At 42.4% G+C, this 17,083-nt stretch overlaps 2 protein-coding genes across 4 annotated transcripts; one reads left to right on the top strand and one right to left on the bottom strand.

Moving 5' to 3' along the window:
* Positions 1-1,316: 1,316 nt before the first annotated feature.
* Positions 1,317-6,477, bottom strand: LOC101172838 (tripartite motif-containing protein 16). Its single transcript, XM_004076627.4, has 7 exons — positions 5,674-6,477; positions 4,359-4,454; positions 4,035-4,268; positions 3,040-3,199; positions 2,898-2,954; positions 2,630-2,695; positions 1,317-2,525 (listed from the first exon to the last, which is right to left on the bottom strand). Exons 1-7 carry the CDS (start codon positions 6,262-6,264, stop codon positions 2,005-2,007), a joined length of 1,725 nt encoding a protein of 574 aa, XP_004076675.1. The 5' UTR covers positions 6,265-6,477; the 3' UTR covers positions 1,317-2,004.
* Positions 6,478-12,468: 5,991 nt separating this feature from the next.
* On the top strand, positions 12,469-16,131 carry LOC101172601 (tripartite motif-containing protein 16). Of its 3 annotated transcripts, none has more exons than XM_020709062.1 (8): positions 12,469-13,044; positions 13,286-13,381; positions 13,528-13,761; positions 13,851-14,010; positions 14,119-14,175; positions 14,457-14,525; positions 14,931-15,009; positions 15,284-15,474. In XM_020709062.1, the coding sequence occupies exons 1-7, from the start codon at positions 12,469-12,471 to the stop codon at positions 14,981-14,983; spliced, it is 1,245 nt and encodes a 414-aa protein (XP_020564721.1). In that variant the 3' UTR covers positions 14,984-15,009; positions 15,284-15,474. The 3 variants fall into 3 exon arrangements, with proteins under 3 accessions (XP_020564721.1, XP_020564722.1, XP_004076674.1); XM_020709063.1 differs by having other exon boundaries at positions 14,931-15,013; positions 15,284-15,438; XM_004076626.3 differs by lacking the exon at positions 14,931-15,009 and having other exon boundaries at positions 15,284-16,131.
* Positions 16,132-17,083: the final 952 nt, after the last annotated feature.

Below are 17,083 nucleotides of genomic sequence, written 5' to 3'. Positions count from 1 at the left end.
AAAGTGGCACAATTTCCACGCAACATATTTTTTGTTAGCATAGATAATAGCTAGCTTGTGATTAGCTGCTCAACCCTGGTTCTTTAGATCTTCCACCATGTCTGATTTCCACTTCTCCCTTCTGATTTGTTGACTAAGATGTCTTTCATGTTGACTGAACACACCTGATTCAGGTAATGTGCATGCCCTGACTGGGTCTGGATCTCAACAAGCAAGGGGGGATGCGAATTCAGTTTAAGCACTGAAAGTGCTTTTAATAATAAACAACCAAAATTATAGACAGCCTGAAAATGTGCTGTTGCATGACTTTAACGTGCATGTTTGAAAAATGAAGCCAACCAGATGAGTGCATGCAGGGCAGCAGAGAAGAGGCAGAGCTGTAAAACAGTCGCGTCTGGTTGTGGCACGCAGACCAGCCCAACAGTCTCTATGGTGGATCTTTTTATCCCTCCGATTCTCAAACAGCTGCACCTGTGCAGGAGGAGGACAAATAAGGCAGGCAACAGGAACAGACTCATGCGGCCCAGAGCCGTAACAGTGCAGCAAAGCGTGCTGGAAGATCTGGAAAACAGGTAGGTAGATGTTGAGGACCTGGCCTGAGCAGCCTTCCTCTAATTGGAAAAGTCAAATAGAAACGGACTCATTTTAACCTTTGGTGCTCCTGGACAGCTGCTGAACAGTCTGTTTCTGACATGAGAAATGTACAAACTTTGAAACTGAAACGATCAATTTCATAGAAATCGTAAAAGGAAATGGCTGTTTGTGCTCGCTAGCTGCACTGTTCTTTACGGTTTTTGGATTATGCTCATACTTCTTGCACACTAGAGCATGTTAAACTGTGAAAATCTCTTGCCTAAGGCAAATATGTTATGTTTTAAATTAGTGAAGCTAAATTGGTGAAGCATTTCCTGCAGCCCTTCTGGGACTAAATTACTTATTCTTTATGTCTTGTAGAGTGAATTTTAATAGGACTAACTTCTTTTTTTTTTTTTATTGCATCACCTTGTGACTTTGCCAAACAGGAGAATCCAAAGAATAGCCATACTTGTTTAAATAAATGCATTTATACCTCTTAATTAAAGGAAGCATACCAAAATATGTCGGATAGTCATTTAGAAATCGTTAATTTTATGAATATCTTTCTTTGAAGTTTCTATACAATTGTCATTCTGCTAATTGGCAGTACCACATTTAGCCTGGAGAGGGCGCCCCTAGACCTTAAGCGCGCTTTGTGGTTAATTGTTTCGAAAAATCTACCATTTTTACACATAAAAGGTTTAATCTCTGAGTACAAATACAACCGCAAGTTACTTTAGTTTTGACATTTTTATAAAACAAAACAAATTCTACACACTTTATTTGCGGGTCAAGCAACCCAACCTTCACATATTTTGTTCTTTATTTAAAGTACAAATTTACAAATCAAAAACAAGCCCTTTACTGCATAGTAGTTAAACTCTGGCTGTCCTACATTTTGGTGGACATACCTGAAATGAAATAAGAGCTTGGTCAAGAAAAAAAAACTGATCACGAGAAGAACAAACTGATATAATAATAATAATAAAAAGATTTCACTGAATCATTTAAAACTAATGCTAAGCATGACTGTAAATGGCATGACTGATGAAATGCTGTGTTTAATTCAGCTGTAAAATTGACCAACATCGGTTCATCATGTTTTAGAATTTGCTGTAAAAACAAAACATTTTGCGATTCAGCCTTTTGATATTCACAACATTAATACTTTAAAACTTCAAGCAGAGTTGTGCTCTTTGCTTAGCTTCAGCAATTGTGTACGGATTATCTTCATTGACAAAGCTACCACTAAAAAGGTGATGTGAATAGAACTGTAAGTACAGAGTAAAAAAGTGGAAGCACACTGAACATTTGCCGTCAAACATAACCTCATGACTGTTTGGTATGATGTTATAATAGCTGCAAAATACATTCTTTCAAAAAAGCACTGATGAGTAATATAAAAATATGATCAGAAAAGTGTTGACATTACTTGACGTTACAGATTTTTACAGATGTTCCGACCCCAAAACCTGGATAGAGGGGCTCTTGGAAGGTGGTCTGAAACCTGTGCAGGAGGGTCATGGTGCTGCCTATGCTGTAAAAGGCCAATACACCTGCCATGTGGTCCAGGTACACGCCTATCCTGGGGGAGTGGGGGCCGTGGACTGCTTTGTCCACTCGGTTGTGCCAGGCAGAGTAACCTGAGTCGGAGCAGAGAAGACTCCAGGATTTGTCGTTGTAACCCAGAAGACAGAGTGAGCCTTTGCCCTTTCTGCTGAGGCTTTTGTAGGCCACCCCGATGGAGAATTCGCCGCTCCACTCGATTTCCCAGTAGAAGCGGCCTCCGGATAAGGCCTCTCGACACAGCACCTGTGCAAAACTGTCAAACCTCTCTGGGGTTTCTGTGTAGGGCTGCAGGTCTCTGGTGCGGATGACTTTTCTGCTGTTGTCTGAGATTTTCAGCTCCTTGTAGGCTGTGCTGGGGTCCAGTTTCAGCTGGCAGAAGTCTGGAGAAAAAAATGGCACACATTTAGATAGAATTGCAGAGGAAGAAAAAGAATCGGTGCAAATGAAGAATGCATTGATGTCAACGTGTGCTTTAGCTGCTCACATTTGACAAAATCTGCTCTGGTCTTTGGCTCTGGAGGATGAGAGTTGTCCACTGTGATTTCTTTTCCTGAAGAATAAAGAGAAGAAGCACTTTATGAGTCTAAGTTGAGCTTCTTACATAAATGCCTTTTATTTCTTTTATCACCAGTGATTTCCTTTTTTTGTTTTTTGCTGCATTTTAACCAAAATCTTAAAAATGCAATCGATGAGCAGTTTGTTTCACACAATTTACTCTGCAGACAGTGCAAAAATAACATGCAGACAGTCACCTCTGCTCCTCCTGTCCAATGTTCGGCTCTCTGTCTGGTAGACCGGGACCTCATTAACTGTGAAGCAGAATCACATTCAGCGTTATCAGCTCGCCATGCTAAAGTGTTGACTCGTGTGTTTCTCTTGTAACCCAGGTCACACCTGATTTGGAGATTTTGAGCATCTCCTCCCTGCCGAACTCCTCAAGCCGCTCCTTGATCTCTGCCACAGCTTTCCTGACGGCCCCGAAGGAGAAGTCTGGGTTCACCGTCACTCTGGGGATGAAGCCGTCATCGGTGGGGGTGCAGAGGTAGTTGAAGTTCTGAAGGGTGGAGCCCACAAAGGTTAGCAAAACCACAGGAACCAGAAGGCAATGTTAAAGCTGTACACTGCAAAATTTGTAGAAATAAGTCAAAATTCTTACCCCAGTGGCAGAGTTTCTTTAAATAAACAAACAAACAAAAATCTGCCAATGGAGTAAGAAAAACCTTCTTACTAAGAATTCTTATTTCAAGACAAAAATACTAGTCACACCACTTTCTTAAGATTCGGCTATTTGATGTTGTGATACAAATATTTCATAGAAAACAGGAGGTTTTGCTGATATCATTCTCAAAAATGCTCTCACTCTAAGCATTTAAGGAGTGCTGCTTCCAACTATGTTGCTTATTTTTAAAAGATTTGATTAGATCCAAATCAATGTCTCCACCAGACGGGACAGTCCCTGCAGACGTGGATGTTCTAATTTTCTCTGTGCCAAACCTTTCTTCTCATGAAGAAATACCCGCAACTGATTAACAATAAAGGAGAACAGATTTTTGTCTGAACAGAGTTATTAAAGTGCAATAATTACCAAGAATTTATTCTTTTTTTATATTCTTTGTGTATAACAACATGAAGATTGTTTGATGTGACACTCTTCATCACAGCTGTGATGAAGAAGTAGAAGAACACAGATTCGGTTCATGCCTTGCCTTGGGCAAGACACATTCTTCTTGTAGGCTGATGCCAGTGTTTGACAGTGAATGGGACTGTGACTGTAAAGCGCTTTGGGGCTTCAAGGAAGTGGTTAAAGCGCTATACAAGTTCACGCCATTTACCTTTTACCATACACAGCAGCTCACTAGCTGTGTGGAGGATCTGTGAAAAGGTCTCACCTGCAGGAAGTGAATGTGGTCTTCAGTGCTGTAGAGCTGCTTGAGCCCCGACTCCTTCTTCTTCAGTTCATCAATCTCTTGCTCCAGGCGCTCGATCAAAGCCTCGGACTGGTTGAAAGCGGCCTTCTCGTTGATGCCGATCAGCTTTGTCACCTCTGACCTCATCCTCTCGATGGAGCGAATCATGTCCTCGAACATTTTCTGGCTGTCCACCATGGCTCTTTGGGCCGAGTTCTGCCCAAAACACGGATGTTTGTGAAAAACGGGACCTGCGGCGTCGTATTTGTGTGGGGATGGGTTAGTTTACAGACACTTAACCCTCACCTTGAGTGAATCCACTGCTGTCTTGAGCTCTTCCAGCTCCTTCACTCTCTCCTGGCATTTTTGTTTAATCTCGCTTTGGGAGACTCCCAGAAGTTTCTGCAGAACAAAGAAGAATTACAGAGCCATCTTTATTGTTTTTTTCTGTCAGCAGGCACTCCTATGCTGATAACTTCATAGGCCTCCTTCATTTTTGTTTTTTTGTTTTTTTTGTCGTAGTTGGCAACAGAAATGGCATTTTGGTGAATTCATATAATAGAAGGTTTTTAGGGGGAATTAGCCTCATGCTTGGCGGCTGTGGACGCACATTCTTTCTCATCAGAATATCTGGGGGGGGCTTTGGCATGTCTAATACACCCCTATGAAAGAAACTACTTAATTCTGCACGCTTTTATCTCAGAGGGAGACGGGGGGGGGGGGTTCTGTAAGGGAATTCTGGCCGTGTCAGGAATGTGAATCTACCGCTGCCCAACTTTTTAAAGAGATGTTTCAAGGTGCAAACAGGCCTGAATAGAGGGCTTCTAATTCTGCTTTTACTCAAACCCACCGGCCCATTCTTCAAGATAAGCTTGAGGAATGTTGGGAATCCGATGGGGGTGGGGGGGCTACACAAGAGGGGGAGGGTACAGAGCGCGGGAGATGGAGGGAGAGTTTCTGGTTGTAGATCTTCGCATGACACAAACCAGACTCTCCGTAACGCAAATGCATTACTTCATCATGGGCTGTCAACTTGAAGCCTTCCATCCCGGTCTGGGACAGCTACAGCAACTCCCACGTTCACCCTGCAGGGTCTTCTGACAGTCTGATCCACTACGCTCCGTTTTACAGTTTGTGCAATTTGTGAGTCACTTGGAAGCTGGAGTACAAGTCTGAAACACTAAGCTGTCACTCCCCGACATTCCAGCACCAGGCCACATCCACTCCCACAGGTGGGAACCAGCTCAGACCAGGAAAGTGTGGAGTTTCTGTGTGTTTATTCACAGCTGGATCACCACATTCTCTGGAAAGCAGCTTTGAGGGGTGAGAAGTACAAGGCACCCCCCCCCTCCCCCCCACTGTTCCACTCAGCTAATCAGAGAGCTGGATTTGTTTTGGCGGTGGTGAAAGCCTGCCAAGGTAGCTGATAACGCGGGTAAAATAGGTCAAAGTACAACTGAACAGTACAACTGCAGAGACAGCAGTGAGAAAAAAACACTGTTTGCTTTTGCTCAGGTCCATGTCAAGTTTGTGATGACTCTTCACATGACAGATGAGCGGCTGCAGACGCGTGACGGATGTCTTAACGGTAGTTTTTGAGTGAAATGAGAAGCTTTCCCACCTGTTTCTCGCCCCTCTCCGCCTCAGCAGACACAATGTCATGGCCCTTGTGTTCGCTGACCGTGCAGATGGCACAGATACACATCTGGTCAGTCCGACAGAAGAGCTCCAGGGACTTCTGGTGCTGAGGGCAGATCTTCCTGTCCAGGTTTCCCAACTCATCCACCAGCTTGTGCCGTTTGAACGTGGCCGACTCGTAATGTGGTCTCAAGTGCTTCTCACAATAAGATGCCAGACAGTTCAGGCAGGACTTGACAGCTTTGAACTTCTTCCCAGAGCAGAAGTCACAGGGAACATCACTTGGTCCAGCGTAGGCGTTTCCCTGCGTCGCCGTGAGGTTGAGGTTCAGACCGCTCTTCTTGATTTTCTCAGCCACCATGCTGAGAGTGGCGTTGGGTCGCAGCACAGGCCGCTGAGTGAACGTGATCTTACACTGGGGACAAATGTAAATCCCTGTATAGTCAGCCTCATTCCAGTAGCCACTGATGCAGTCCATGCAGTAACTGTGGCCACAGGGGATCGCCACAGGGTCCTTCAGGAGGTTCATGCACAGCGAACAGCTGAAGTAGTCTGAAGATGTCTGATCTGCCATTGCGATGGACTCCCAGCCCAGTCAGACCTGTGGAAGCAGAAACAGAAGAACAGACGTAGACAGAGAATCCGTTGAATCGTGTGTAGGAGCCCGCCCTCAGGAGTGTGGTACTGCCTGCCGAGGACAGGAACTACTTGTATTTCTGAATTCCTGAAGTTATTGATTGAAAGCAGACAAGTCCCTCCCCCCTGCGCCGTGAGTGCCTCAAGCCCTGCCCAGTTCAGATAAGCTGGTTGAGCAAGAATCCCGAGGGAGGGAGAAAAAGAGGGAAGGAGAGACAGCGGGCAGAGCAGGGGAGGAAAGAGTGAAGGAACGAGAATGAATGAAAAGTAAAAATGTAAAAGCACAGAATGTGCGTGAAAAACGTTTCCTTTTCCTGCACAGCTCGCTTCCCTCTTGCATTTCTCACGGGGCTCATCTGTGGGTGAACTGTGGACACAACTTTTTGGCAGCTGCATTTCCACCTATTGTTTTCAGACAGAATCGCCATTGTCTACACCGGGACAAACATTAAACTGGCCGGCCGAAAGAATTTAAGGGACCACCACCCAATAAATAAACAAACACAGAGCTCAAGCTGAGTCTCTGAATGATATCAAACACTCCTACTAACATGTTAGCTCTCAAAAAAAAAACAACTTTAAAGACCCACCCTGATTTAAAAAAAAAAGTGTTTTTGTTGTTTTTAACATGTTCCTGTGGCATTTTTCTGATCATGGACGACATATTGATGTGAATTGGGATCAGACACAAAATGAAGTTTGAACAAGAGCTAATTTCTTATTTAGGGAATATGCTGGGTGGGCCACAAGCTCCTTACTCCGCTCCATTCTGATGCATCCACTTACAGACATGTTGATCTTTGTTTTCCTCGTCTGAGCTGGAATCTGGATCAAAATTGTATGGATGGATAGATCCAATTTTGCTCCCCATTTTTGCTGCACGACAATGTTAGTTTGGGGTTTTGAGGGGCTGAAAGCTAGCAGGAGAGTGTCTAAACAGAGAACTGGAAGGAAAGGGGGAGTTGCTCCACGGCAACGGTCCCACCCACAACTGAGAGGTGAATTTCTAATGAACTACTGCCGCGCTGCAGAAACTATGTCCTAGAAATGTCACAGGTTTTTTTATTTTTGCAAAAAATGACATAATCAGAATTAAAAGACTAGTGGGAACGCTTTTACGGCAGAACAAAAGATGATCGGAGTTGTAACTCACAGAGCAGCCTGACCAGTCAGGCGACTAAAGGAAGTCAACATACAACTGTCAAATATGTGTAGTATTATTCAGGGAGCAGGAAAGAAAACAGTCATGGCGGAGACAGTCAAATCACGAATGCAGGTGCAACTGCAACATTCCTGAGGTGTTGCAATTCATTGCTTTCACAACAGCCTGCACGCTTCAGTCAAGTTACGTTGCATTCTTGACATTATTAAGTGTTTCCTTCACATTATAAAAACTCACACTTTATGATGAGCTGACATTAAACATAAAGTCTGTTTGACGGGAATAACTTAATCTAAGTTTTTCATTGTGTGAGTCATTTAAAAAGCTTTTTGGTTCAGATAATAAAAGGAAAAAAAACTTTGCTGACTGAAGCAGAATGATAAAGCAGTTTAAGGAGTACACTGGCTCCACCCTAAATTCATATCTAGCATTACTTCATGCATCTGGTAGTTTCACCTCACTATATTTGGTCAGGTTTCTGATAAGCCAGTTCCCGCTTCCTTCCTCTGGAGTAAAGGCTGCACTCTGCTTACAGATTAACCAAGCAACTCTGTTGATTTAGAATAGAAAACTGGAGCATGCATTATAAGGGGCAGGGCAGTTTCTATGAAGAAACCAAGCCTAATAAAAGAAGAGAGGTCAAATTACTGGAATTAGGATGATTTGGAAGCATCATTGTAAAAGTTGTAAAAATCTTGCTTTGCGTTGATAAGGAATATAAAATCCCTAAAGTCATCGTTAGCGCATTTGAGCTCAAGTGCTCAGTCGTCATTTTATGAGGTGTGAGTGGAGGAGGAGCGCAAGTAGCTGTCAATGAAAAATACATATGTGATACTTCAAATTTAAAGGTTTATCATCAACATTAAAAAGCAAAAATTAACCAAAAGACACTTCATGTTTAAAGGTTAATCATTAACATAGAAAAGCAGAAAAAACACAGAAGATGCTTTGTGTTTAAAGGTTTATCATCAACATAAAAAAGCAGAAAAAACACAGATGATGCTTCCTGTTTAAAGGTTTATCATCAACATAAAAAAGCAGAAAAAACACAGATGATGCTTCCTGTTTAAAGATTTATCATCAACATAAAAAAGCAGAAAAAACACAGAAGATACTTCATAATAAAAGGTCTGTCATCAACATAAAAAAGAAAAACATACACAGAAGTTGCTTCACATTTTATCAATATTTATCATTTAGTTCTCCATGCCTCTGTTTGATGCAGTGCGATTCACGTACTGTCCCTCTTTTCCCACTCCCCCCGAGGGGGAGTGCTTCCAGATTCCAGTTGGCTCATCCATGCTCCTGTACCTGACCAAGTACCTCGTCTTTTGCTTGCCTCTTCTACTGCTCCCACACTTGGGTGGATCCTGCTTCTGGCTCATTTCTCGCATTATATTAAATTGAATTGAATTGAATTATTTAAAAACACAGAAGATGCTTCGTGTTTAAAGGTTTATCATCACATTAACATATTGTTGTTACCCTTTCGGCACATCCTGTCAAGGGTCACCCCAGCAAATCAGCTTTCACTGATTCTCACAGGTGATCTGGCAGACAGTAAGTGCAAAGAATACAAACAAAATAATTTATATTTAAAGGTTTATCGTGAAATCAACATGAAAAATGCTTGTGTAAAGTTGTAATCATGGGCAAAGTTGGTGACATTTTATAAAAATGTCATACAACTCAAAATGTCAACCCCTTATTATAAGGATATTGTGAGAGGCTGAGCTGACATGATCCACAAAATGATTTGGACTGAATATCCATTCAGTTTATTCAATATTATCAAGCTTGTATAAAACACAGAGCTATAAGTGTGATAAGCAAAGAACAAAGCAACAAGGCGGTTAGAGTAAAAACTTCAAAGTGAGCTGAGATCCAAGCTTTTGCCCCTGAAAGAATAGATTGGAAACATGTCTCTGTTTTGGGAACCACCCATCTCAGCAGAGAGTCTTATGTAAGCAATGAACTTCTGACACGTAGTCACTTGATTCATTCTGCTCCCATAGTTCTCTTTGTAATATCTCAGATTTTGAAGCTTAAGAGATAAAGATGAGATGAAGAGTTCTGTTCGGTAACCTAGACAGAGAAGATAAATGGAAGTTATTGTCTTGTATGAAGAATTTTATTAAATCAAAGTCCACCTTGTAGATAAAAATAGAGACAGATGGCAAAGCCTCTCCCATTTCTATTCTAAAGCACAAAAACCGTCTGCGTTTTGCTTGCTAACCTTGAAAAAACCACGTCATCAATCTGACATTCCTGTGGAGGTATTTCGGGTCACTCCTTTTTGCAACATTGCTCAGTAAGGTTGTCGTTAATTTGTTTATGAACAGCTTATGTCTCATCGCAGCCTTCCTGTCAGGTTTAAGTTGGGTTTGTTGCAACACCTTCATTCTTTGTTTTTTGTAACACATCACTGCAAAGTTGGACTTGGGAGTCCTCAACTTATTGCATAAAAGATAAGTCACTAAAGCTTTAGGATGGCCTGCCATTTGCAATCAGAATCCTTTGGTATGTGTGGGTTTGTGGCTGTCTAAGCGACTGCAAAGTCCCAGTGGGACGTGGCCTCAAAACAAACTCATAGATTGTGTCTCTCACCCCCTTGACAGTTGTTTGTGTTGTGGTCTTGTCTCTGTCATGAGCGATTACGAGTGGAATTGACACTTTAAAGCTTTTTCTTCATATTTTTGAAGATTTACCAATCGACCAAATTGTCTGAAAAATGATCCAGAGCAACAATTGCTTCTTTGCAAATGTTTTTTCCTCCTTGTAAATGTATTACTTTTAACTTGAATGCTGAAGAACATGTTAAGCATTGGTTTTCATCAGATGTTCATACATCCCGATGATCCATCTGATGGATTTCTTTTGTTTTAGGCAAGTGGAAAAGTTGTGTTGTTTGGCACAAGTCTTAAAGATACAATTACTCTTTGTAAGATAGAGTAAATTGCTCTGAAGCTGCCTTTTAAGATAATACCACAGAGGTAATAAAAAACACATGTGCCAGCAGGGGTGTACAGGGAGAGGAAGGTGAAAAACAGTCATCTAGATCCATTTTATCTATTATTTTTTACAGAAAAAGTTTTTAAAAGCTTAATCTGGACTTAGTTTTTCTAAGATGACGATGGATGGACTCTTATCCTATAGAAATTCTTAATTCTCAATCTAAATGTTGCTGTTTTGTCCTAATAATTAAGGTGTCATGCATGGAAACGTTTGAGTTGGTATTTTATTGAACTGTAGCTTTGTGCAGTTAGTAGGAAATAAATTAATAGAAATATACTTTTGTAAATTGCTATCCAATAGGATGGATGGTGTGGACTTTGTTAAAAGTCTGCGTGGACTCTTCTGGGAAACTGTGGGCCCACCAATCTAAATATTAGTGGTGGCACTCCCTGGCAGCTGATCGGAGAGAGATATCCTAAGATGCTGAACTAGTTTGTACACAACTTCAACATTGTTATTTTACCATCAAATGACTCCACAAAAAGATGCATGTTGGTTTATACCCTGGAGAATTCACAGGTCAGAATTGGCCACTGTTTCTTTTCTTCCTATTTTCTATTTATATGCTTTTATTTTGAATTTTTTTTAAATTGCTGCTACCCAAAATGAACAAACAAAAACGTCAATCTGACTTTAAAAGCCCAGAAGAAATTTGTTCTTGGGTTCTCCAGGGTTTACATTCTTCCCTTATGGTCAAACCATTCAGCAAAGAAAATCATTGAAATCCCAAACTTTGAACCAACAAAATCAATGACAGTGAGTCCTTTCAGAGAGAATGTGCAACTTTTCCTAATAATAACTCTGATATGATAAAAAAAACAAGCTGTGACTTCACTTTTTCATCACTTTCTGAATTATTTGTAGATTGCTGATTTGAAAAAGAACTCGTTTAATGTGTCCGGCGAGATGCTACATTTAGTCTTCCAGGTCAGCTTGCTGCTTTTGACACAAAACAGACCCTATGTAAGGCCTGGTGCTCTGGTCCAGCTCTGCTGGCTCCGACACAATGGAATCTTTTAAGCAAGCTTCCCTGGCCCTCCTGTTATCTGGGCTATCAAGTGTAGTTGCATTCCTCTTTCCACCCCAACAGGACTGAAACTCCACTCAGACTGGGAGGTGTGGTCACCGTTCAAAGAATTAGACTTCCAGCTCAAAAGATTCAACTTATTGGAATTTATTTGTGTGTAAAAATGAATTTGTTTTTCAATGTAAACTGTTTTGCTGTTTAATCAGTGTTAACCTGCAAGCAGGGTCGACTTTCAGCAGGATAACGGCAGTGAAAAAAAGTTGGTAATTAACTGGTCTCGGGTGAGATGAAGGTCAAAATCTCTGGAAGTTGACCAGCTAAAAGCAGCTGAAGTTTTAGCTTTACAGCGATAAGTCTTCTGATCAGTGAGTCTGATGAAGTGATACCTCTGTTCTCTGCAATGATAGCTGTATTGTGATTATTTAAAGGACCGAGTATAACGTTGTTAAGCAAGAGGCTAATTTGAGTGGGAATATCTGCTGGGCAGTCGGACAAAGGGGAGTTGGACACACCTGTGATTGCGTCACTGTTTTCTAACTGCTGTATTTGCATTTCTGCCTTTGCCTGGGTTTGTTGTTTATTTTACTCCAAAAAAGAAAATAGTTGTCAGTTTTGCAGATTTAGATACAAAAAGATTCAGAAAGTGTTCATCAAAGCTTTCGTTTTCCATATTCAGAGCCAAACTTTCAGATCTATAGATCTTCAGGTGTACATTTCTTTCATTCCCTGTGCGTTTTGAAAGGGATGGAAGTTGTGTCCTTCCTTGCCCCGCCCTCTTTTTACTGGTTTCGGCTCAACCTGTTTGACCTCCTTCTGTTTACTCTATATAACTTGCACCTGTACTACCAGTAGGATCACTTTGCCACAGTGCTGACACAAGTCCAGGTCCCTCCTCACTGCATCTTCACTGAGTTAGAGGGAACACCTACGTTTTCTCCATGTCTTTTGAGCAAGACGCATGCTTCCTCTGTAAGGAGGACCTCAGGGACCCTGTGTCCATCCCATGTGGACATATCTTCTGCTCCATCTGCCTGAAGACCTACTGGGACCATGCTGACCACACAGGCTCATACCTCTGTCCGCAATGCAAGGTCAATTACAACAAAAGGCCTACGCCAAGACGCATAGGAGGCTCCCGCTATGGAACCCTCAACCGCAACTCCGAGCCCTTTCCGCCACCGCCTCCTTCTCCTGACTACAACTACGCTGGACCCCAGGATGTAGGCTGTGACATCTGCATCGGCAAAAAGCACAAAGCCATCAAGACGTGCCTGATGTGCCTGGCTTCCTACTGTGAAAAGCATCTGAAGCCTCACTTTGAGTCAGCTACCTTCAAGAGGCACAAGCTGGTGGATGAAATCGGCCACTTGGACCGGCAGATCTGTCCGCAGCATCAGAAGGGTCTGGAGCTGTTCTGTCGCACTGACCAGATGTGCATTTGTGTGCTGTGCACGGTGAAGGAGCACAAGGGTCACGACATGGTGTCAGCTGAGCAGGAGAGAGCCGAGGAGCAGGTGGGTGACATTTTAGGAAATGTTTTAAACAAAACACAAAGCTCCAGAATAGTTTCTTGTACTTTATATGGGACTTTTGGGAATGATAGCAGCAGTGTGAAATCTGTGAGAAAGCAGCTAACAATACATTAAACAAAGCTGGTTGTCCTTTGTCTTTCCTGAGTTTAATGAGCTCAAATTTAAACAGACGATACATTATTTGGTCGAACGAGTCGATATATCTATTTTTATTTTATTTTAGCAAAGGCTTGGTGCCACCCAGGCAGAGATCCAGGAGAAGATTCATGACCGTCTGAAGCAGATGGAGGAGCTCAAACAAGCTGTGGACTCACTCAAGGTCTGTGACCCGATCATTCATCCAACAGATAAGAGCCACTGCAAACCAGGAAACAGTCCTTCTTGTAGATGGCAGCTCCTCTAAGTGTTCTGAATCTGCGTGCCTCGCACTTTATATTAGAAAAACCCGTTTTTTTTTCTGTGCAGAACTCAGCCCAGAGAGCGCTGCAGGAATGTGAGAAGATGTTTGGGGACATGATGCGCTCCATCGAGAGGATGCAGCAGGAGATGGCCAAGCTGATATCCACCAACAAGAGAGCGGCACTGAGCAATGCCGAGGGCCACATGGAGCGCCTGAACCATGAGATCGCTGACCTGAAAAGAAGAGACAGTGAGATCACCCAGCTGTCCCGCACTGAAGACCACATCCACTTCATCCAGGTTAGCATGGCACCTGAAACAAGAGGCATGCTCAAACTAACTCCAATAAGTGCATCATCTGTAAAAGTCATGATATTTTTTATTGTCAGACTTACCACATGCTGATAGCCCAGACTGAGGCTGAGGAACTGCCTTCAGTTACTGTCAACCCCTACTTCTCCTTTGGCCCTGTGACCAAGGCCGTGTCTGAGATGAAGCAGCACATGAACGAATTCAGCAATGATGAGCTTGTGAAGGTGGCCAAGACAGGTGAGCGTGGATCACCACCAGAACACTGACTTTATTACTTCTCAAAAGCAGTTATCTCCACAGCCTTAGCCATGCTAACTCCTGTGTGTTTTTTATTTAATTTTACAGTGAACAAAATGAGCTTCTGTGAACTGGATGATGCCAAAAAGAAACGATCAATCAAAGGTAAGTCAAGACAATAATCTAGCATCTCGTTGATGACGATGACAAAGAAGCATGTGGGATCTAAATAAGTGTGGACAAGTTTTAGTGAATGAAGTCAGATCCTTTTCTGAACTCATATTAAGAGTGCTGTAAGAAGAAATACAGTCCTTTCTAGCTACCGGTTATCTTTTCTGAGACAGTTGTGATGACTGTCATTGGTGCACATTGAGCAATTGTTTTCATTTTTTTTCCGTCTACACAATTTTAATTTGAAAATCTGTGTTTTGCATTTGCCCCCACAGCTGAGGAAGCTCCCATGTACAAGTCCATGCCGGTCAGAGAGCCCCAGTACCGGGATGACTTCCTGAGATGTGAGTCTATTTTCTGCAGTGACGTTGCTCTCGTCGCTCAGTTCAGGAAATCTAGACGCTGCTGAGATTCTCTGTCAGACCCTGTGGCTGACCACTAAACCCCAACGCTTTCGAAACATTTCCCATCCTAGAGTGTTGACAGAGACAGGGACAGATGCATCACAAGTATTAAAAGTCGCAGGCACTTGTTCAGGGTTTGTGTTTCCCTTACAGTTGAAACACCTTTTTTCACTTGTTTTAGTAGCTCTAAAAAGCCATTTCCATTCGTTAGTCCTGCTCCAGGAGCATAGAATTTCAACTGAAAACAGACTGTTTGAGGATGGCTCTCACCTTAGACTTGAAAATGTTTGGGGAACAAGTTTGTGGTCAAATTCACAAACACTGTTGATGCTTCTGGCATTCCAGATCATAGGCCAGCCAGAAATAGCCGAGGCTATCGAGTGTCCCATCAACTGTGACCTGCAGAGGCAAAGGTGCACAGCAGGCAGGTGACCCGCTGATCGTTTTGCTTTCTGTGTGTCCAGCCATAGGGTCTCACACCCTTTCTGTGAAGCATGACATTACAAACGTTGGTTAAACTTCTAACAGAGCTAGAAAACTTCATGACGTCCTGCTAACCTTAGGACCCTGTTGTTTCCTGTAGGATGGTGATGGGTGCTTTATCCGCCTCCTAGAATTTCCTCGTTTATGTTTAACTCTAACAATAAATTCTCCCTCCTGCTGGATGAATGTTCACTCTGTCTTCTGTCCCTCTGCAGATGCCTGCCAGCTCACTCTGGATCCAAATACGGCCTACAGACAGCTCTACCTGTCTCGTGGAAACAGGAAGGCCACCCTCAAGAGAGACACGCAGTCCTACAGCGATCACCCCAACAGGTTCGACTCCCTGCCTCAGGTTCTGTGCAAAGAGCCCCTTGCTGGAAATGCTTTTTACTGGGAGGTAGACTGGAGTGGGGAGGGGGCAGCCATAGGAATTGCCTACAAAGGCATCAAGAGGACAGGCTACGGTGACCACGCCCGCATCGGTCACAACCGTAAATCCTGGAGCTTCTTCTGCTCTGACTCCAGTTACTCGGCCCGCCATAGCAAGGACCAAGTTGAGATCAACGCTCCGTACTGCCCCCGCATCGGGATTTTCCTGGACCATGTTGGAGGAACCCTCTCCTTTTACGCTGTGGGGGACACCATGTCTCTCCTCCACACTTTTAAGGCCTCCTTCAGCGAACCTGTTTATCCAGGGTTCTGGGTTTGGTATGAGTCTGCTGTCACCATCGTCCAACTGTGAATACATTACAAATCAATGAGTAGGAAAAATATTAACACAAACTACTTTTCCAAAAAGATTTGATTTATATATATATATATATATTTAGATTTTTTTTCAAAGAGAGATGTAGAATTTTTTTACATGTGTACTAATCAGGGGAAGTGATTTGTGATGAATGTGAATAATCTTTGAATGAATGTAAAGTTTGAAAAGATGAAAACAACTTACTGCAGTTCAAACCTATTTTAGTCATTTTGTATCTGTATTTTATCAATAAACATTTGGTTTCATGCTGTGATTTTTCATCCTTTTATTTAAGTAAAACTTATTTTACCACAACTTTCAGCTTCTTGTCCCTTTTTGCTCACTAACATGAACATCAGGTATAAAAATGTAACATTTAGAACTACTAGACACACCTAGATTTAACATGAAATTGAACCTCGTACGGAAAGGACCTCACACTCATTTGCCTGTTTGGAGGAAGTGCGATCTCGGGGAACATCCTGTTCTGTGGCAAGTCACAGGAATTTACCCCGCCACCACTCCTACACTGTATGACAGAGGCATTGTCTTTTGACAGTTCACAATCAGCAGTGCCTTGATGATAGACTAATTTGTCGTAAAAGGATTTCATAAAAGTAACTCCAATAGTTGGATTTAAGCAAAGATCGACATCTGGACCTAAAACGGCACAAAAGACAAAAGAGCTGCTCCATGAAGTGTTTCCAAAGTCACTCAACCCAACGGACTCTGGTCCGTCTACACAAAAAATGCAATTTGTGAGTGCCTCTCAGCAATTCAAGTGGGTGCTGCTGAACTTGTTTGCCACACCCAACAACTGACGCCTGAAATGAAACAACGATGAGTTTGCTTCATCCTTGTCTCTTTCATTTCAGTCTTGAAGAACCTGTCATTTTCAGCATCCATCTGTTTCCTGAATGAAACATTATGATCTGGAACCCTTCAGCCTTGAGGGTTGAATTTGATGATTTATGGAAAGGATATTAAGACCCCCTCTGTAGCACTTCAGAGGGGTCTGCTCCTTCGAGTTATTTCGTCTAAACATTTTCAACAATTTCTCTGAGGATAAAGAGATTATCCTCAGACTTGGCAAATAAAAAAGGGAGATGCAGTTTTTTTACAAGGTAAATAATAAGAAACAACACCCATTCCTACACTTCATACCTTATGTAGGGGTTGTTTACACTTACTCCCTCTAACTGAAATATCTCTACAAGCATCATTTAGTTTCATGTGGCTTCTGTCATCAATCCTATAACTTTGGTTT

Source organism: Oryzias latipes, chromosome 14 (genome assembly GCF_002234675.1).
Source record: "Oryzias latipes chromosome 14, ASM223467v1".
Lineage (NCBI taxonomy): Eukaryota > Metazoa > Chordata > Actinopteri > Beloniformes > Adrianichthyidae > Oryzias > Oryzias latipes.
The sequence above is the reverse complement of the archived record's forward strand: the minus strand, read 5'-3'. Positions and strand labels throughout refer to the sequence as shown.

Bases quoted from the DNA above. Each gene is read 5' to 3' on its own strand.
- LOC101172838 (XM_004076627.4), bottom strand. From the start codon at position 6,264: ATGGCAGATCAGACATCTTCAGACTACTTCAGCTGTTCGCTGTGCATG. The intron at 4,269-4,358 runs GTGAGGGTTAAG...TGTTTTGGGCAG, and splicing joins CAGCAGTGGATTCACTCAAG to AACTCGGCCCAAAGAGCCAT. The intron at 3,200-4,034 runs GTGAGACCTTTT...TCCACCCTTCAG, and splicing joins ACCACATTCACTTCCTGCAG to AACTTCAACTACCTCTGCAC.
- LOC101172601 (XM_004076626.3), top strand. From the start codon at position 12,469: ATGTCTTTTGAGCAAGACGCATGCTTCCTCTGTAAGGAGGACCTCAGG. The intron at 13,045-13,285 runs GTGGGTGACATT...ATTTTATTTTAG, and splicing joins AGGAGAGAGCCGAGGAGCAG to CAAAGGCTTGGTGCCACCCA. The intron at 14,526-15,283 runs GTGAGTCTATTT...GTCCCTCTGCAG, and splicing joins CCGGGATGACTTCCTGAGAT to ATGCCTGCCAGCTCACTCTG.